Source organism: Equus przewalskii, chromosome 2 (genome assembly GCF_037783145.1).
Source record: "Equus przewalskii isolate Varuska chromosome 2, EquPr2, whole genome shotgun sequence".
In the NCBI taxonomy this organism is placed as follows: domain Eukaryota; kingdom Metazoa; phylum Chordata; class Mammalia; order Perissodactyla; family Equidae; genus Equus; species Equus przewalskii.
The window spans coordinates 67,179,206-67,201,070 of NC_091832.1; the positions used below are offsets into that span (position 1 = coordinate 67,179,206).

General features: G+C 33.4%; 1 protein-coding gene across 10 annotated transcripts in view; it reads left to right on the forward strand.

Moving 5' to 3' along the window:
- Positions 1–21,865, forward strand: part of LOC103556794 (probable ATP-dependent RNA helicase DDX60) — a 108,460-nt gene that overhangs the window by 48,785 nt on the left and 37,810 nt on the right. For all 10 annotated transcript variants that reach the window (XR_011536882.1, XR_011536883.1, XR_011536884.1 and 7 more), the window contains exons 20-28: positions 1,282–1,397; positions 8,457–8,596; positions 10,318–10,427; positions 10,527–10,631; positions 11,218–11,343; positions 13,185–13,312; positions 15,373–15,531; positions 17,691–17,835; positions 19,844–19,996. Coding sequence is in view for 4 of the 10 variants with exons in the window: in XM_070608187.1 (XP_070464288.1) it covers positions 1,282–1,397; positions 8,457–8,596; positions 10,318–10,427; positions 10,527–10,631; positions 11,218–11,343; positions 13,185–13,312; positions 15,373–15,531; positions 17,691–17,835; positions 19,844–19,996 (1,182 nt within the window). In the remaining 6 variants the exon portion in view is untranslated. The remainder of the gene's footprint in view (positions 1–1,281; positions 1,398–8,456; positions 8,597–10,317; positions 10,428–10,526; positions 10,632–11,217; positions 11,344–13,184; positions 13,313–15,372; positions 15,532–17,690; positions 17,836–19,843; positions 19,997–21,865) is intronic.

The following is a 21,865-nucleotide window of genomic DNA, read 5'->3' on the forward strand; positions in this document are numbered from 1 at the left end:
TTTTCTGAGCTTTTAATACAGCACTGGCATACAGAGCTATCCTTAATATAAAAAATAAGATTAAATGTTCTCAAGTGTAACTCTGAATAAAAAAGCTTCAAACTGTTTATGTAAAATTATGTTAAATCTTATCTTTTGCATCTTTGCTTAAAATACTAATAAGTGTTTCTTACAAAGTGCTCACTTTATCATTATAAATTCCACGTTCCTCTCTGATTTATCATTCTTTGGCACAACAAACAAACACTCATAATTGTACTTTATTAAAATGGCCTGTTATCAATATATTTCTGATGTCCTTTACATGTGTTTTTCTTTTTCGTTTTCTCCTATTTTGACTAAAAGCTCTTTGAAAACTTCTTTTTACCTCTCCACAGTATCTGTTTCATAGTGACCCATAAAGGAGAAGTTCTTCAGTAAAAATCAGAAACAAAACATAAGCATTGGACTTTTGAAATTGAGTGATTTGGTTTTTAAAATTTTTTAAAATTCTATTAAACGTAGAGTATAATATATATAAGGATCTAATTTTACTATATAAAAGTTTATTATTGGTTGAGAACCTTACAAAAGTTATTTAAAATCAAGTCATGTAAAGTTGTTTTGCTTTCATATATTATTGTTAACTGCACATATCATCGTGACAAATATAACAATGAATGAGCTAGTCACTGCACTCATCTCGCCCCATTTATAGTCAGGGGACTCTTGGGCATTCTTGAGATTTCTAACAAGTGTAGAATAAGTGCTCTACATACATTTACAGACTAAAGCCTGGAGTAGTCAATTTATTTCAAATTAATTTATTTTATAAGCATTGTTGTCTGTATTGCAGTGGTGGGATTAGTGACACATGAGTAAATTTTTTATTTTTATAGATATTTTTCTTCATCCTATTATCTTTTTATGACGATCTGTAATTAGGCCATTATTTCGTTTATAAATAAGAGTTGTAAAATGTATTCTTTTGTTTGTTTTTGCTTATAGTGTTATTACCATGGCCTGTAATAATCTTTATTCTAGTTCAGCTATTATAATGCATAATAGAGTGTCATCTCTTGATACACTATTAATAAATAATCCAATTATTGGCACATTCAAATCCACTTTAATTCCTCTCAAATTCGTGTTGGTTTGTTTGACTAAGTTTGTCAGTGGGTGAATGAACGTTATCGAATGTGGGGAGAGAAGGGAGTAATAGGTTCTGATAGCACAATCTGTTAACATTTTGGAAAAAAGGGTAACTGATTTTACACTAAATCTATTTAACCACATTGACAGGTTCACTGTCTTGGGGGAGAAATTGGAGCAGAAGTTTGGGAACATCTACTTGTTATGATTCGGTGTCCCTTTCTGGCACTTTCTGCTACTATCAGTAATCCTGAACATCTCACTGAGTAAGCCTGAATTTTACATTCATTATTATCACTATTAATGGGTAAGTACTTCTATTCAGTCATGGGTTATTTAAAATCATCTCTAAAGAGGGGCTGGCCTGGTGGCATAGTGGTTAAGTTCATGCGTTCAGCTTCTGTGGCCCGGGGTTCACTGGTTTGTATCCTGGGCACAGACCTGCACACTGCTGATTAAGCCATGCTGTGGTGGCGTCCTACATACAAAATAGAGGAAGATGGGCACAGATGTTAGCTCAGTGACAATCTTCCTCAGCAAAAAGAAGAGGATTTGCCATAGATGTTAGCTCAGGGACAATCTTCCTCACCAAAAAAAAAAAAAAAAAAAAAAATCTCTAGAACAAAACAAAAAAGTCCTTTTGAGTAAATCTTGTTTTCTTTGAGTTGATTTATATTTAACTAGAAAGCATTTCCTCTCATCCTTTTGACTAGATATAATTTACATACTTACCTGATCCCTGAAGAATGTTGTGTGAGGGTGATTTAATTTTCCTGTTTATAGTTTGATATTTAGATTCTCAGAGAACAGCATAAAGCAGTTTAAAACTATCCATCCAATATACTTTGCATGATACTTTCCTGTGCAAAACACCAAAAAACGTTTTCAAAATGGGTCAACACGTATAGTAGAAATGGATATAACTGCTATATTGGGTCAATGCATTTCATAAGGAACTTCAAAGTATTCATTCTTGGTGATTGTATAAAAGTAACAATTGATTAAACTATGTGACTATAAATAGAGTTTTTTTCATTTTTATTAACAACTTGTTTAAACTAATAAAACTGGCAGTTCACCCATTTGTCATGTCCCCCACCCACTGCCTCGGGCAACCACTGATCTCTTCTCTCTATCTAAGGTTAATTTTTTTTTAGATTGCATTATTAAAGAGATTCTATGGTATTTGCTTTTCTCTTAGCATAGTGCCCTCAAGGTGTATCCATGTTGTCAACACTTGCAAGATTTCATTCTTTTTTATGGCGTAATAATATTCCATTGTATACATATACCACAATTGCTTTATCCATTCATCCATGATGGACACTTAGATTGTTTCCATATTGTGGCTATTGTAAATAAAGCTGCAAAGAAAATGGGGGTGCATATATCTTTTCAAGTTAGTATTTTGTTTTCTTTGGATAAATACTCAGAAGTGGAAATTTTGGATCCTATGGTAGCCCTATTTTGAGTTTTTTGAGGAATATCCATACTGTTTTCCATAGTGGCCGCACAAATTTACATTCCAACCAACAGTACACAAAGGTTCCCTTTCCTCTACTTCCTGAGTAACACTTGTTATTTCTTGTCTTTTTGATAATAACCATTCTAACAGGTGTGAAGTGCTATGTAATTGAGGTTTTGATTTGCATTTACCTGATGATTAGTGATGTTGAGCTTCTTTTCATGTACTTGTTGACCATCTGTATATCTGCTTTGGAAAAATATCTAGTCAGATCTTCTGCCCATGTTTTAATTGGATTGTTTGGGGTTTTTTTGCTAATGAGGTGTGTGGGTTCTTTATATATTTTCGATATCATTTCATTCTTGGATATATGATTTGCAAATATTTCCTCCCATTCAGTAAGTTACCTTTTAATTTTGTTGAAGGTTTCCTTTACTGTGTAGAAGCTTTTTAGTTTGATGTAGTCCTGCTTGTTTATGTTTGCTTTTGTTGCTTTTGCTTTTGGTGTCAGATTAAAAAAAATCATTGTCAAGACCAGCGTCAAGGAGCTTACCATCTATGTTTTCTTCCAGGAGTTTTATGGTTTCAGGTGTTATGTTAAAGTCTTAAATCCATTTTGGGTTAATTTTTGTGTGTAAGATAGTGGTCAAGTTTCATTCTTTTCCATGTGGCTGTCCAGATTTCCCAACACTATTTATTGAAGAGATAGTCCTTTATCCATTGTGTATTCTTGGTTCATTTGTCATAAATTAATTGAGCATATATGTTTGAGTTTATTTCTGGGCTCTCAATTCTGTTCCACTTATCTATGTGTCTGTTTTTATGCCAATACCATATTGTTTTGAATACTAGAGCTTTGTACTATAGTTTGAAATTAGGGAGTGTGATGCCTCTAGCTTTATTCTTCTTTCTCAAGATTTCTTTACCATATTGTTTTGAATACTAGAGCTTTGTACTATAGTTTGAAATTAGGGAGTGTGATGCCTCTAGCTTTATTCTTCTTTCTCAAGATTTCTTTGGCTATTTGGGGTTTTAGTGGTTCCATTCAAATTTTAGGATTATTTATTCTATCTCTTTGAAAAATGCCATTGGAATTTTGATTGGGATAGGAAGATAGAAGCCCCCAAGGCCCAAGAAGGCCTTGCATGCCCACCAAGGTCTTGTTGTCCAAAATGGCCAATAAGAAGACAGAAGCTGAGAACGAGAGGTGGGGTAGAGAGAGACTGAGATTCTTCTGGAGTTTTTATTCCCCTTAAACCCATCACTCTATTTATAGATATTATAATCTATTTATCAATAAAGACTTCTTTTTTTGCCACAGAAAAATGTAGATTTTAATCTACATTGAATCTGTAGATTGTTTTGGGTAGTATGGACATTTTAACAATATTGATTCTTCCAATCCATGAGCACAGAATATCTTTCTAGTTACTTTTGTCATCTTCAATTTTTTTCTTTAATATCCTGTAGTTTTCAATATATAGGTCTTTCACCTCCTTGGTTAAATTTATTCCTAGGTATTTTATTATTTTTGATGCAATTGTAAATAGGATTTTTAAATTCTGAGATTTCATTATTAGTGTATAGAAAAGTAACAGATTTTTGTGTATTGATTTGTATCCTGCAACTTTCATGAATTCATTTATTACTTCTAACAGTTTTTTGATGAAGTATTTAGAGTTTTCTATATATAATATCATGTCATCTGCACATAATGACAGTTTTATTTCTTCCTTTCCAGTTTGGATGCATTTTCTTTCTTTCTTTCTTTCTTTCTTTCTTTCTTTCTTTCTTTCTTTCTTTCTTTCTTTCTTTCTTTCTTTCTTTCTCTCTCTCTCTCTCTCTCTCTCTCTCTCTCTCTCTCTCTCTCTCTCTCTCTCTCTCTCTCTCTCTCTCTCTCTCTCTCTCTCTCTCTCTCTCTTTTTCTTTCTTTTCTTTTTGCCTAATTGCTCTGCCTAAGACTTTCAGGACTATGTTTTTAAAGGTAATGACGGTGGACCTCTTTCTCTTGTTCCTAATCTTAGAGGAAAAACTTTTAGCTTTTCATTGTTGAGCAGGATGCTAGCTGTGGGCTTGTCATGTATGGCCTTTATTACATTGAAATACATTCTCTCTATACCCTCTATGTTGAGAGTTTTTATTGTAAGTAGTTCTTGAATTTTGTCAAATGCATTTTCTGCATCTATTGAGCTAATATGATTTTTACCCTTCATTTTGTTAATGTGGTATATCACATTGATTGATTTGCAGATGTTGAACCATTCTTGCATCCTTGTAATAAATTCCACTGGATCGTGGTGTGTGATTATTTTAACGTATTGTTGAATTCAGTTAATATTTTGCTGAGTATTTTTGCACCTATGTTCATCACAAATATTGGCCTGTAATTTTCTTTTCCTGTAGCATCCTTGTCTGGTTTTGGTATCAGGGTAATGCTGGCCTTAGAAAATGAATTTGGAAGGGTTCCCTCCTCTTCTACTTTTTGTAAGAATTTGAGAAACGTTGGTATTAATTCTTCTTTGAACGTTAGGTAGGATTCACTAGGGAAGCCATCTGGTCCTGGACTTTTGTTTGTTGGGAGGTTACTGATTACTGATTACCTTAGTAGTAATAGGTCTGTTCAGATTTTCTATTTCATCATGAATCAGTCTTGGTGGGTTTTATATTTCTAGGAATTTGTCCGTTTCTCTTATGCTGTCCAATTTGTTGGTGTAAAATTGCTCATAGTAGTCTTTTATGATCCTTTGTGTTTCTGTAATATCAGTTGTAACATGTCCTATTTCATTTCTGATTTTATTTATTTGAGTCTTCTCTAACTTTTTATTGGTGAGTCTAACTAAAAGTTTATCAGTTTTGATTATCTTTTCAAAGAACCAGCTCTTAGTTTCATCAATCTTTTCTATTGTCTTTTTAGTCTCTATTTCATTTATTTTTGCTCTAATCTTTGTTTCCTTCCTTCTACTAACTTTGGGTTCCATTTCTTCTTTTTCTAGTTCTTCATGTTATAAAATTAGGTTGTTTATTTGAGACTTTTCTTGTTTCTTGAGGTAGGTATTTATTACTATGAATTGTCCTCTTAGAACTGCTTTTGCGGCATGGCATAAATTTTGATATATTTCTATTTTTGATTATCTCAAGACATTTCTAAAAACTTCTCTTTTGATTTCTTTGACTCCTTAGTTGTTCATATCATGTTATTTAATCTTCACATATTTGTGAATTTTCCAGTTTTCTTCATGTAATTAACTTCTAGTTTTATACCACTCTGGCTGGAAAAGATGCTTGATATGATTTCAATCCTCTTAAATTTATTGTAACTTGTCTTGTGCCCTAACATATGATCTATCCTGGAAAATGTTCCATCTGCACTTGAGAAGAATGTGTATTTTGTTACTCTTGGATGGAATGCTGTGTAAACACCTGTCAAGTGTATCTGGCTGATGTTTTCATACTGATTTTCTGTCTGGATGACCTATCCATTGATCTAAGTGGGGTGTTAAAGTCCCCTACTATTATTGTGTTGCTGTCTATTTCTCTCTTTGGGTCTGTTAATATTTGCTTTAAATATTTGGGTGCATTACAAATGTTATATCCTCTCATTGGACTGACACTTTATCTTTATGTAATGCCTATTTTGGTCTCTTTATGTGGTCTTTGTTTTAAAGTCTGTTTTGTCTGATATGAGTGTTGCTACTCCAGCTCTCTTTTGGTTTCCATTTGCATGGAATATCTTCTTCCCTCCCTTCACTTTCAGTCTGAATATGTCCTTACATCTAAAGTGAGTCTCTCCTAGGCAGTATCGATCTTGTTTTCTTAATCCATTCAACCATTGTATATCTTTTGATTAGAGAATTTGTTCCATTTATATTTAAAGTAATTGTCAATAGGTATGTACTTATTGCCATTTTGTTAATTGCTTTCTGGCTGTTTTTATAGTTCTTCTCTGTTCCTTTTTTCTTCTCTTGGTCTCTTCCTTTGTGGTTTGATCACTCTCTTTACCGGTATGCTTATGTTCCTTTCTCTTTTTCTTTTGTGGATATACTATAGGTTTTTGCTTTGTGGTTACCAGGAGGCTTACATATAACAACTTCTATCTATAATGATCCATTTTTAAGTTGATAACAACTTAAGTTTGATCCCATTCTAAAGCTCAAAATTTTTACTCTCCCCTCCCCACATTTAAGTTTTTGATTTCACATTTTGTATCTTTTTATCTTGTGAATACCTTAACTAATTATTGTAATTGTGGTTATTTTTTACTATTTTTCTCTTTTAACCTTCATATTATCTTTATAAGTAATTATTTCACTACCTTTACTATATATTTACCTTTCCAGTGAGATTTATTCTTTCATATGTGTTCTTGTTACTAATTAGCACCATTTCTTTTCAGTTTAAAGGCGTTCCTTAACATTTCTTGTAAGGTCAGTTTAGCGATGATGAATTCCTTAGGTTAGTTTGTCTGGAATACTCTATCTCCCCTTCAATTCTGAATGATAACTTTGCTGTGTAGAGTATTCTTGGTTGGAAGTTTTTTCTTTTAGCACTTTGAATATATCGTGCCACTCCCTTCTGACCTGCATAGTTTCTGTTAAAAAATTTGCTTACAGTCTTATGGGGGTGTCCTCATATGTAACAATTTGTTTTTCCCTTGCTACTTTTAATATTCTCTTCTGTATTTAACTTTTGACATTTTAACTATAATGTCTTGGTGTGGGCCCCTTTTGCTTCATATTATTTGAAACTTTCTGCGCTTTCTGGATCTGGATGTCCCTTTCCTTTCACATGTGAGGGAAGTTTTCAGCCATTATCTCTTTAATAAGATTTCTCCTCTTTTCTCTCTCTCTCCTGCATCTGGGAGTGCTATAATGTGAATGTTGGTTCACTTGATGTTGTCTCACGAGTCCCTTAAGCTGTCTTTACGTTTTTTCATTCCTTTCTCTTTTTGCTTCTCTAGTTGGGTGAGTTCTACTTCCTAGTCTTTTAGTTGACTGATCTTTTCTTCTGCTTCATCTAGTCTGCTATTGAAGCCCTCTATTATATTTTTCTGTTCAATTATTGTATCCTTCAGCTCTGTGACTTCTATTTTCTACTTTCTTATATTGCCAATCTCTTTGTTGAAGTTTCCTCTGTGTTTATCTATTCTTTCCCCAGTTCAGTGAGGATCTTTATGATGATTACATTGAAGTCTTTATCAAGTAAATTATTTATCTCTGTTTCATTAACTTTTTTCCTGCGTTTTAATTTATTCTTTCATCTGGGACATATCCCTATATTTCTTCATTTTACTGACTCTCTGTGTTGTTTCTATGTAGTAGATGAAACAAACCACCTCTCCCAGTCTTGAAGGAGTGGTTTTATGTAGGAGATGAATCTTGTCATTCAGCCTGCCCCAGCTCTTGGTTGTCTCTCAAATCTCTGTGCTTGTCCAAGCAGCGTATTATATTTTTGATACCTCCAAGTAGTTGAGAATGTGCCAAGGCCTGTCAGTGTCCCAAAGGGGAGGATCTCAGCACCTAAATTCCAGCAGCTAGAAGCCAGACTCTCAGGAAATTGCTTTTAAAAGTATGCAAATATATAGTCTTGTGGAATTGCAAGCATAACCTCCACTGGCCACCAGAGCCTGGCAATCTAAAGGTGTCCCCTAGGCAGCAGTAGCCAAAATCGGGGCGCTAGGTGGGTGTATAGGCTAAACTAAAATATAAATGTAATTTTATAATGTAAAATATAAAGATAATTTTAGTATGTTCAATGTTTAGAGATTTTTACTCTCATCAATTTTAATGATTTTTCTTAGAAAAAATGATATTATAGATTTGTTTTTCTGTGACAGTAATGCTTTCTTTTTTTTAATAACTAGATGGTTGGTGTTAATTAAAAGATACTGGCAACATGTTGAGAGCACAATGGAAAATTCTGGTTCATCACAAAATGCCCTGAAAGCTTCAAAGAAACAACAAAGAAAAAGAATAGAAAAGTCATCACACATAGTTAGACTGGGTATGAATATCTTAACCTCGGAGAAGGGGAACTCAGAATTATTGAGTACACTTGATGTGCTTGCAACATAATAGGGCATCTCATATATGCAAAGCAACTTGGTCCTTACTATAACTCTGAAAGTTAGATCAATTTTACTTTCATTTATAGAGGAAATAAAATAAGTAAGAAACTTAGCTATTGGAGATTAAGTAACATGCTAAAGTCCTCACAGCTAACTAATGGTGACTCTATTAAACTTGGAGATTAAGCTCTTTCCAAAGATTATTTATTTTGAAATAATGGGAATTCCTGCATAATGTTGTGTGGTTTAGGATGCAATTATAGCAAGGATATTTGTTTCACTTTCTATTTTGTAAGAAAAAGTTAAAGCCAAAACATATTTAGAAGGCACTTTTGGCTCACTGAAAAATGTTTGCTTCAGAATATCCTGTTTCACTTGTGGTCTAGTTCTATGCTATCATTCCACTTTCATGAATTTTCTTGACATTTGGATTATTCATTTTTCCTCATATCTTGCCTTTACTTTTTCATTTCTTTTTCTGGAGTGACCTTTCCACTACACTTGACTAAATCTTATCTATTATTTCAAAGATATTTTCTAGAGGCACAGCTCAAATTCTACCTTAATCCTTTCAGTTCAAGTGCCATACTGTATCCTACATTATGAAATTTTCTACTGTCTAATGTATTTTTATATGCCCTATTTTCTTTGGAGAACACTCATATTATATATATATATTTTTAAGTACATAGACAATATTATATATAATGTGTATATTTGTTTTTATCCATGGCATAATATCTTATACTTTAAATGTACCACAAAAATTTAACTACTGAATCGATGAATGTTGCTATATCTTTTACATGTAACTATTTTCATGAAAATTCTCTGAAGTAGTATAAAATCATATTTTCTGGCTATTTTCCAACCAAAAGCTGCAGATCCCCCCATGTGACATTCATGCTGTCACCTGACAAATATTAAAGTGCCTAATATGTGCCAAGCCCCATTTTAGTCCCTAGGGATACAACAGGAAACAAACTCCCTGTTTTCATGTAGCTTAAATTCTAATGTAGATGTAGAGATTAAATAAGATTTGTAATAAACACATTTAAAAATAAAATGAAATAAATAGCATGTTAGGTAGTGGTAAGTGCTAAGAAAAATATAAATCCTAGTGCCTTATTAATAGAGACATTTGGGATATCAGCTTCCTAGATTTAAAATAAAAATGGACAAGAGAAAAAAGAAAACAAATTTCTGTGACTATTTCTGTGACCTGGTAATCTTATTCTCAAAGACAGAGAGATAGTATAATAATAATAGTAATAGTAAAACCTAATGTTTATAATTAAAAATTGTATGATTATATATCTATTTACTTTTCCCATGCCCCACTACAGAAAGTCATGCTTTACAAGAATACGCAGAGAAATAAATTATAAAATCATAATTAAATACTAGGAACTGAAAAGCAATGATAGATTATAATTGAAGATTAAGACCAGGAGAAGTAAAGCACAGATCGACAGTATATGTACGTTGAGTCCTCTTTCAAGGTTCTTCCCAATGCACAGCAGTGTTTCTAGTGTTTTATTGACTATAGATTCATGCATAGGTATCCCTAGGCCTACTTATAATTGTAAAATCAAAGTTATATCATTGTTTTGAAAGCAAACAAATCTTAGTGATCATTTCAATCCTGTATTTACAGTATGGTACAAAGAACGATACAATGATCTAGAAAAGTATGTGTGTTCTCTAAAAGATAACGACTTTCTCATTGAACACTATCACCCATGTGCTGCACTTACAGTCAATCATGTAAGTATAAACGACTTTGGAAAATGAGTATGTATCCAGATTATTAAAAATATGCATATGGGATATAAAGTTAATAATGTTGTATTTCATGGTTTTTAGATAGAGAAATACGGAATCCCTTTAGACCTTGGATTTTCTCCTCGGGAAAGCATACTGCTTTATGATGCTATGGTACATGTTTGGCCAGAATGGCCAAGAATGCAGGTGTGTGTATATATATATATATATTCTATGACTGACAGCTCTAGTCCTTTGGCTGTGGCAGTCCATCAATAATGAGCAAATTCATGAATAGTATTTGTTCTGGTACAGCATCTCTGATTGTTAAGAGTATAAACTCCAGAGCCACAGTATTTCAGAATTGGGTAAATTAGTTAAATTTTCTATATGTTTGCTTTTTCCCTGCCAAAAAGATAATAATTTCTGCTTTGTAGGGTTATTATGAAGAGTAACTGAATTGTTATTTATAAAATGCTTAAAATAGTGCCTTGCCATGGTAAGAAAAATACGTATGTTTAAAGTAAACATGTTAGGAATTTTCTTTTATCTCTAAAGCTAAGACAATATTTAAAAAATTACATTTTCGTAGATTCTAGTGAAAACAGGATAATATGCAACCATTAGATAGAGAACAGAACAGTCAGTCTATTTGCAGTTAACCCTGTAACTGGTAACTGAATATGGTTGGATATTGACTGTTTGAGAGGTTTATTTCATATTGGAATATATGGAAAACTTTAGAAAGGATGGTAACTGTTTTTCTTTGTATTTGTGGTTCTCCATTTTCAAGGAGTTAGAACCTGAAGAATTCAGCTGCTTCAAAAATAAGGTAGTCATCATGAGGGCAGATGCCAAGAAATATGAAGAGGAACTGAAAAAGGAAGTGATTCATTGGACTCAGCTGGACCGAACCAAGGTAGTTAAAACCATTTAGGATTTATTTAAAGAAAAGATTAATATAAAACGAATCTGACTTTTTCATTTAGGTTCAGGGGAATCACACATAAAGCTCTTGAGGATTTGAAGATGGATATCCCATTACCACGCATTGCAATTCTACTTTAAATTTAGTTAGCTAGTCGTGGAAAAATGCAAAGAATCATTACTTGAGCTCTAGCCTGGACAACCCACACATGCTGGAACCATGTCCTTTTTGAATCTGCGTTTCAGACAGTTAAACCCAGGTTGGGCTATTTCTTTTCATAAAAGGTAGGACTTCTCTGATTTTTGAAACCACTGGGTCATTATCTTGATTCTCTTTTCCAATATTTCCCAAAGGAAGAACTTTTGTCTGTTTACTTGTTTGGTTAGGTAGGTGCTCAGCTTCTCTCTGTCACCAACAAACTGAATAGATAGGAGAAATTTTAAGTATTATTTATCTTATTTACTTTAAGTTCTATTCTTTGACTTTACTATTTTCTGGTGATAAAAAATCCCAATGATACTTTAGCTCCTGAAAATGAGTACTACAATATCTCAATGGTATTAGCAGTGGCACTTGCCCAAAGTTACCCAGGACTATTCACTGAACCATTAGAAGGAAAGAAATATGGATGAACTCGTTCACATATGCTGACATGTAATATCGAATAATTTTGACCACTTGGGGCCCTGTATCATGGTTAAGATGTGATCACTTTTTGATCAGCATCGTCTCAAGTAATGGAAGCAGGATTTCAATACATCCCTACCTCCCAACTTCTCATTCCATGTAGGAAGGAGCCCATTTTTTCTTTTTAAATTTCAATTACACATTGACTTGGGAAGACTGCCCAATCAGTGAGTCTGAAAACTACCTAATGTCAAGAATTACTACTATGTTAATAGAGGTTTTCATCACTAACTGCTTTCAAAATCATCTAGGGAGCTTGGTCTTATCTCTAAAAATTCTGATCTCAGCAGCCTTGCATGGAGGTGGGGCACTGGAATTTTATAACAACATTCTAGGTAATTTTAATGTGCAAGCAGAGTTGAGAATCTTTGGTCTATCATTGCCATTATCTGGCTTTTAACACACTTAGACGTATAGATGCCAGCCTAGATCAAATTTAATTTTACTAAGTCCCCTTACTTTGCCATCTGCTAAGAGGTGGCAAACCTCTAGGCTCCAATTAGTTCCATCCGATACCCTCTCCAGCAGGCACTAGCCCATATATTTCCTTCCCTTATGACATGCTGTGCTATTCCTAACATGAAAATCCTCTTCTCATCTATTGAATGTTTGTTTGGTCATTTTACACTTTTTCCACCTAAAAGTTTAGTTTAAAACATTTCTTTTTCTTGTTTTTTATTTTAGATAATTCTGTTAAAAATATTATTTATAAACCAATAGGCATGTATACGATATAAATTGAATGAGTAAATGAATCAAATTATCTCTTAATTTTGTCTTTTTACCAGCCATCCTCTGATATTACAAGTCATGGTAAACTAAATTCTGCTTTCAATGAGTATTTATGTGGCCAGCTGTTTCTCTTGCTATATCATTTTCATTTCAAATTATTTTTTTTAATTAGAGGGCTGGTTATACATAGTATCTTATACCAATTATTTTACTAGATGAACTTACAGTAGTCTTACTTTTTTAGTGATATAATTTCTTTGCAATTTGATATGGCTTTGATTAGTGTTATAATTTACATTGATGTGGATGTCAACACAGTTTTCTATTATAAATGTTAACTGTTTTTTTTTACCTATTCTAAACAATCGCAAATATTTTATCATCTACCTTTTACTTATGATATTTTTATTCAGGTAAATCAGTTACTGGAGTACCTTAAGCCTCAAACTTTTGACAGTTCAGAAACTGAAAAGCGAAGAATGTTTCCTTGTTTTGTGGAAAAACTTAAAGAAATGGATAGGCTTCCTGCAATATTTTTTTCGTAAGTAATATTTTCTGTAGATAGCATTCTACTTAAAATTGTATGAATATTGAGAACTTTTGAAAAGAGTAGTTGAGGAGGTATATAGAATTTCTGATTCAGCCATTCTAGTAGAATTTTGAAGAATTTTAATTCTATTATGTTGAAGCCGTACTTATTATACCAACTTGGGTATAATATGAGAGGTAGGAAAACCTCTCGTTAAATTTTACTTCAAAATCTGATTGTGTAGTTAAGTACAATAGAAGTCTCTGGCCCTTCAGTTATTAGAAAAAGTCTATATATCATCAAAGTAAGATAAGCCAAAAAAGATAAAACTGTATTGTGTGTTTGCCAAAAGAGAGCACGTACTCTAGTACACACATGCATACACACATACACATACGACCTCACACTAAATATTTGTTCTGTACCTTGTTTGCAAAAATGATTACATCTAAACCCCTGACTAAAAAGAAAAGATTTTAGGAAAGCTTTAAAACAATTTGCTGGTTTTCTCTTTCTATTTTTCCCTTCAAAGCATTTAAAGGAAAGTTAGATGGAGCTTAGTAGCAGACTCATCAAATAATTAGCAATCATGTTTTCATTATACTCAAAATAATGATTTTTTTCTTTGCAAAATATTTAATTGATCTGTACGGGCAAAATGAGTTCACATTCAAATCATTTCACTTTGCTCTTTGGTTCTGGACCAAGGACTCTGGAGGGATGCGGAAAAAGTTTGTGGCATAGTTGTACTTAAGGAATTGACAGTCATTAGGAGAGTGATAATATATATGACCCTGAAACAATTAGATTCAATAGTATAGCTAGTTAGTATGTAAATACTTAATAAACATTTCAGTGTTCAAGGCATTCTGTAGGTGTTATAGTGGATATGAGGAGATATTTGTCACTTCCAGGAAGATAGGAGGAAAAAGCAATAAATTATTAACTGTAAAGCACAGTCTGTCCCTCAAGGGTATGTAACTTAGCACACATATACACATAAATAAACATAATAAAGACACTAAATGCTTTGGAGTTTAGCAGGAAGAGAAAATGTAATGGGTTGGAGTGGTCCAAAACACTTTTGCACAGGAGCTGGGTCTCAAAGAATAGATATGCTAGACAGGGAGGAGAGGGGAAGGATACTGAGCCTACATGTAATTTATTCCACCCCATTTGAAACAGAACAAGACCTTCTCCAAAACAAACCAACAAAGGAAAGAGTATGAGCAAATCTTACATGATGTATATATCATGTTTCTCTCTAACTCTGTCATATGTATCTTGTATATATATATAATACGTGTATATCTCATATATAACTTATAGATTGTATATATGTCTCATATACGTCTTATATGTGTCATATATCTACATCATATATAAATATTATATATGTTTATATGAAAGAGAGAATAGCTATGGCTTGAGATGACTTTAATTTATGCACATTTATGTGTATATATCCACCCACCCCCATGATAAGCCTCATATGTATATAAATATACCAATTTCATAATTAAAAGGGTAATTTCAGACCAAATTGTGAATTATCTCAAATGCCTATAAAAGGAATTTGCATTTTATGTAGTAGTAAACAGGAAACATTTTGAGCAAAGATAAAAAAGTTAAGCCAAGTATGATGAAGTACAAGAATATGCATAGAAATCTCTACAAAATAGAATTTCTAACTCAAACTGCATTTCATAGGTGAAAAAGAATTAACTAATAACAACAACAGAAAACACTAGTCCATTCTTTATAAATATTCAGAAATGTTAATATACAGATTGTTTTAAAATGGGGAAGAGAGTAGTGTTAATCTGAAAAAATGCCCTTACCTGTTTTATTTATCACATTTATCATTCAAAAATTTACCTGTCTAGAAAATTCTGATCCCATTCACACAGACTCTGCTTTGGGAGTCCAAAGGGCAAAAAGTAATGGAAGACAGAGAACGATACTGCCCAAACAAATGTTCTTTTTGCCAAAAATTTTATTTAGTAATTCAAACAGGTCTAGGTTGATATGAGCATGCGATTATCAAAAATTCTCACATATTTTAAATTTAGATACAACATTCACTCAGTGGAATTATCAGCTTCACGACTTCTTACTAATTTGATAAATAAGCGAAATACTCATAACAATCCAATTTCTGAAAGAGAGAAGAAAAATTTGAACAAGAAATTATGGAAAGCAATAAGATCTCAAAAGAGAAACTATGCTGCGTGAGTATTTCTACTGGAATTGTGGAATTAAATGTTTAATAAGAGATATGAATGTTCAGCTGTCTTTGTAATTCAAACTTGTTTTTATAGTGTAACTATACTACTTCATTCTTGTTTTATGATACATCAAGTTAGTTTAATTATACTTCACTTTTGCAGGCATGTGCAGGAGAGGATTTCTGAGTATTTTGATAATTATACAATATTTTACAATAATTTTATTGATTATGTTAGCTTCCTTCCTTCTTTTATCTCAGAAGGGCAAATTATAATTTGTTTTTTAGAAATTGTAAGTTTGGAAATTTGCTTAAAATGGAGTGTATGAATGCTTATATCCATTTACAAAGGATAGCCATTAAAATATCAAACACCTAATTATTCAGAACAAATTCACTAACACATTTGTTTTTTAATATAACACTCAATAAACATGATTTTAGTATTTTTATTCCTTTATTGTCTTAATGTAAACCAGACAAATACTAAAAGAAATTGCCCTTCTTATTTATTAAAATTTTTTTCTTTTTAATTATTTTATTGAGGTTACATTGGTTAATAACATTGTATACATTTCAGGTGTACGTTATTATATTTCAGCTTCTGTATAGACTGCATCGTATTCACCATCAATAAATCTAGTTTTTATCTGTCACCACATATGTGCTGTGCCCCTTTACTCCTTTCTCCCCCCTGCCACCTTCTTCCCCTCTGGTAACCACCAATCTGTTCTCTGTACCTACGTGTTTGTTTGTTTATTTTCCACATATGAGTGAAATCATATGATATTTGTCTTTCTTTGTCTGATTTACTTCTTTTAGCATAATACCTTCAAGGTCCATTCGTGTTGTCCCAAATGGCACAATTTTGTCTTTTCTATGGCTGAGTAGTATTCTATCATGTATACATACCACATCTTTCTCCATTCATCTGTTGATGGGCACCTGGGATGTTTCCAAGTCTTGGGTATTATGGATAATGCTGTGATGAACATAGGGGTGCATATATCTTTTTGAATTAGTGTTTTCATGTTCTTTCAATAAATACCCAGTAGTGGAGTAGCTGGATCATGATATTTCTATTTTTAATTTTTTGAGAAATCTCCCTACTGTTTTCCATAGTGCTTGCACCAGTTTGCATTCCCACCAGCAGAGTATGAGGATTCCCTTTTCTCCATGTCCTTTCCAACACTTGTTATTTCTTATCTTTTTTAATAATAGCCATTCTGGTGGGTGTGAGGTTGTTTCTCATTGTAGTTTTGATTTGTATCGCCTCTGTTATTTTTGCTTCATTCTAACATATATATTAACCTGGGAAACAAAATTCGTTATGATAATAGCTACAAAGTTCTCACCCTCACTCAGGATTATTTTTTACCATTTGTTCTTACCCACTCTGGAGAGAAATAGTAACCATAATGCAATAATTATTCTTTTCTGACTGCTTCTAATGTGTTTGTGAGACGGGTGGTCATATAGGGTGGGTTTGGGTCTGGAAAGAGTGACAGTCCTACATGTGTGCTGCCAAAACCTCAATGGCCCGGAGGCCAACTGCTCTCATACAGGATGGTAGATACAAACCTCTTCTAATGGCCCAGCAGGCTGATCACTCTTCCTCTGCATGTCATTCCACCCAAGCAATGACTTGTTGATTAAGAAATGCTCCAACATATCTCAAGGCTAATTTTGTGACCTATAGAAAATCCATTACAGTGTATGTTTGAAAGAAGAAAGTCGGCAGATAAATATTTTCTATACTTCTCCTATTATAAAGCATTTGAATTTAGATGCAATTATTAGGAAAATTGAATTGTTTCTTTTGAAATCAAACTTAATGTCAAAAATATAATTCCACTGGATATAGAAAATAAAAATTTTGTTGTCTTGAAAGATGGGAGAGGTGCAGAAGGTTTTTCTATTTCCTGTTAAATACATATTAATACATATATTTAAAATATACTTAAATGGTAAACTGATAAACAGGCAATTGAGGTAATCAAGGCCTGATGAATATACTCCAATAGGAATAATTATGTTTTGAGTTTGAATTCCCTTGCATTCTTTTCACCTGTCATTTATAGACATAACCTCAAACTTAAAAAAAAGAGAACATGCATGCTATAATCAATATATCTACTGGCTTTCCTAATATTTTATATTCAGTTTTTTAAACTCAGATTCAAATGCTAGAATTCAAAGAATTATTTTATGGGAGGCTGAAATAAAGGAAATAAAGAAAAACATTAAGAAGCATAATGAAGTTTCTCCTGAGTGTACTTATACTGATCATACAGCTGTGGATAATCAGGTAAGAGAAACGAAATGGAGATACATTTGGGTGTGTGCATACGTTTGCTAGGGCTGCTTTAACAAAATACCACAGGCTGGGTGGGTTTAAACAACAGAAATTTATTTTCTGACTTCTGGAGGATAGAAGTCTGAGATCCAAGTGTCAGCAGCGTTGATTCCTTCTGAGTGCCGTGAGGGAAGGATCTGTTCCAGGTCTCTCTCCTTGGCTTATAGATGGCCATCTTCTTTCCGTTTTTTCTGTTTCTCCCTTTGTACATGTCTGTGTCCAAATTTCCTCTTCTTATAAGGACACTAATCATACTGTATTAGGGTCTACCCCAATGAATTCATTTTAACTTAATTACCTTTGTAAAGACCCTATCTCCAAATATGGTCACATCTTGAGGTACTAGGGGTTACGACTTCGATATGTGAATTTTAAAAGGGATACATTTTAACCCCCTAAAAGTGCATGTAGTGTCTGTATTTTGATAAGACACACAACATAATTAATCTAAATTAATCTTGAAACAGTATTTGCGAGACTAAAGCTGGAGGCTGGAGAAATTAAGTAACTTATGTAAGCTTATATAGCTATTAAAAGCAGCTCGAAGCTTTGTGCCAAGGTGTAACTCCAACATCTAAAGCCTTTTTATCTCGTGAAATTGCCTTTATTAATTGAAGTTAATTATAACTATTCCTTTATGTATATAGAAACATGCAAATTAAATGTAAAAATCTCTTTTCTGAGCTACTGGCTTAAGCAACAACTTACTACAAGAACCTCAAAATCACATTTGTCTGTCTTCTGAAAATTCTTTCTTCTCTGTTCTATATCTACTATGTATTTAGTTCTTCAAACTGGAAACCGTAGAGTCATTATTGTCTTGTACTTCTCCCTTACCCCATATCTCATTCAAAAGCTTAACTCTAGAATATGGATAGAGACCCTAAACAATGGGTGCTCATAAAATATTTGTTGATTGACCTAATCATTCATGTAGTAGTCAGAGAACTGTGTATATTACTTGTTTATGCTTTTTTCTTTCCTTATGTTATGAGGTGGGTTCAGGGGTGGGAGGAAAAGCAGAATGAGAGAGAGAAAAGGAGGGAGAAAAAGAGAAGAGAGAGAAAGAGAGAAGAGACAGAGAAACAATTAATAGCAACTGAGAGAGAGCCAGAAAGAAATGCACAGAAACAGACACAGGGAGTTTCAGAGAGAGAGAGAGAGAGAGAGAAAGGAAATAGTGGGAAAGAGGAAAGAGAGAAAGAGAGAGAAAAGGAGGGAGAGAGAGGAAAAACAGGAAGTGGCATGCACAAAGAAAACAAGCAGAAAAAGACAGGAAGACACAGACAAAGAAAGGGAGAGGGAGAGAGAGAGAGACCAACCCAACACTGGTCAGATATAACTGGAGGTATAACAGAAAAAAACCCAGTAAGTTAGTTTTGAATTAACAGCAGAAATAGAACAAAATAAAGGTGGTTGAAAATCAGACTAAGCTGAGAGCTTAGACAGGGATGGGTTTGGGTAGTAGGCTCGGGGCACTCTGGTCCCTCACTCACCTCTTAAAATTCTTATCCTTTCCCTTCAGTGTCTCCTAATTGCCCCAGGCTCAGCTAGAGTCCTTAGTGCAGTCTATTAGATCTATAAACAGTGATTAAACACCTTGGGAGCAAGGCTAGGTCTCCACCAATCAGTGGATATGGGGGAAAAAATGGGGTGCATGTTCCCAATGACAAAATGGATGAAGAAAGGATCATCACATATGAGGTTGGACTGCATTTGCCTGTATCAGATATAGAGCTTTTAAAGTCAGGTACTATGGAACTGTCTTACTTAAATACCCTATTTCAGGCACTTTATGGTTCAAATAGGCCTTGGCTTCTGGACTAAAACACAACTAGTCTTTTTAGAAATGTTTCCAATTCTGTGTTGATTTCTAAACAATTTTTTAATACATAACATCATTGTTAAGTTGAAAGATAAACGGTTTAATTTGATATGGCAAATTATTTGGGCATTTCAGACTTTAATGAAGATCTTACGCAGGCTGAGAGGAACAAGACAATGCTACAAACTGCACAGTCTGTTACGGCGGGGCATTGGATATCATCATGGTTCAATGGAGTATAAAGAAAGACAAGTTGTAGAGATGCTTTTCAGACTGAAGCATATCAAGGTTGGTGAACTTAGAGGATAACCTTCCTCAAAGCACTGCCTTCATTCCTATTGTCTGACTAGTAGAAAGAAATGTACGCTGACAGCTTATGGGGAGGTCACTCTACCTCCCTCCCCCATAATCCCTCCACCTAGAGGGATGTTCTGCTAACATTTTGGCACAACCTGTTCTTTTAAATACATTTTTATATAGTTAGTATACAATGTATATACAATTTGGGATCCTGTCTACGTTGCCCAATAGTGCATAATTAAGTGTATTATTAATTAGAATTACATAATAAACATTTTATGAGTGCATCATTATATGTACATATATAATTTACTTAAACATTCTGCTAATGTTGAAATTTTTTCTTTATAAACATATATCATCATTTCTGATTGTTAACGGGATCAATAGATTCTGCAAAGTGAATTAACTGTTTCAGAGAGCAAAAGTAATTCTAAGGCTCTAGAAATATATGCCAAATTTCTTTCCAGAACGACTCTGTTTACTTCACCTTAACAAATTTTGAGTATTATGGTTAAAAAGTGGAGTGGTGAATATAGTACAGAGAGTATCACATGTCCCAGACACTCAATTTCCCATATTATTAACAGCTTACATTTGTATGGTACATTTGTTACAATTAATGAATTAATACTGATAGACTCTTATGAACTAAAGTCCATTCTTTATTCACAGTTCCTCAGCTATCCCCTTAATGTCCTTTTTCTGTTCCAAGATCCCATCCCATCACATTATATTTAGTTGTCAGATCTCCTTAGGCCCTCTTGGCTGTGACAGTTTCCCAAATTTGCCGTGTTTTTGGAGATCTTGATAGTTTTGAGGATTATTAGTCAAACATTTTGTAGAATATGCCTCAGCTGGAATTTCTCTGATGTTTTTCTCATGATTAGACTGTAATTATTTGTTTCTTGAAAGAAGACTACAGAGGAGATGTGCTATTCTCATCATATTAAGGGTATAGAGTATCAACATGACTTACTATTGATTTTAACCTTGAGCACCTGGCTGATTTAGGACTTGTTAGATTTCTCCACTATACAGTTATCTTTTATTCCCACTTTTCCATGCTGTCCGCTTTGGAAGGAAGTCACTAAGTGCAGCCCATACTTAAGGAGTAGGTGGTGTATTTATGTGCTATATCCTTATAACTGGAGTATGTACATAAATTATTTGGGATTCTACTGTATAGGAGATGTGTGTCTTTCTCATTTACTTATGCATCCAAAATTTATTTATGTCAATATGGATATATGGATATTTATTTTATGCTTTGGATTATAATTCATGGTGCTTTATTTTATTGCTTATATTGTCCCAGTTTTGGCCATTGAGAGCTCTTTCATGTGCTTCCTGTATCCCTCTGGCATGCTTCCGTCATCGTGAGAGTTGTTCTTTGTGGGCACTCCCTCACTTTCTGTCAAAATAAGGTGCTCCAGGCTCATCTTGTATATTTCTTGCCTCAGCCTTAGAATCAGTCATTTCTCCAAAGAACATTGATTTCTTTTAGGGAAGTCCGAGGAACTGTTAAACTAAGAAAAGCCTAATAAGACAGGTCCAATAAATGTAATGTGAGACCCTAGGTGGATCCAGAAAACAGGTGTTAGGTGAAAACTAAAGGAATCTGAAAAAAGTATGGAGTCTGGTTAATAATAATATATAAATATTTGTTGATTAGTTGCAACAAATGTACAGTACAAATATGAGATGTTACTAATAGGGGAAACTGGGTACAGAGTATTTAAAAACTCATTATTATCTTTGCAAATTTTCTGTAAATCTAAAAACGTTCTAAAAAGAGTTTATTTAGAAATATGTTTTATACATGCATTAAAAGATGTGTTCTGTGAGTAGTGACTG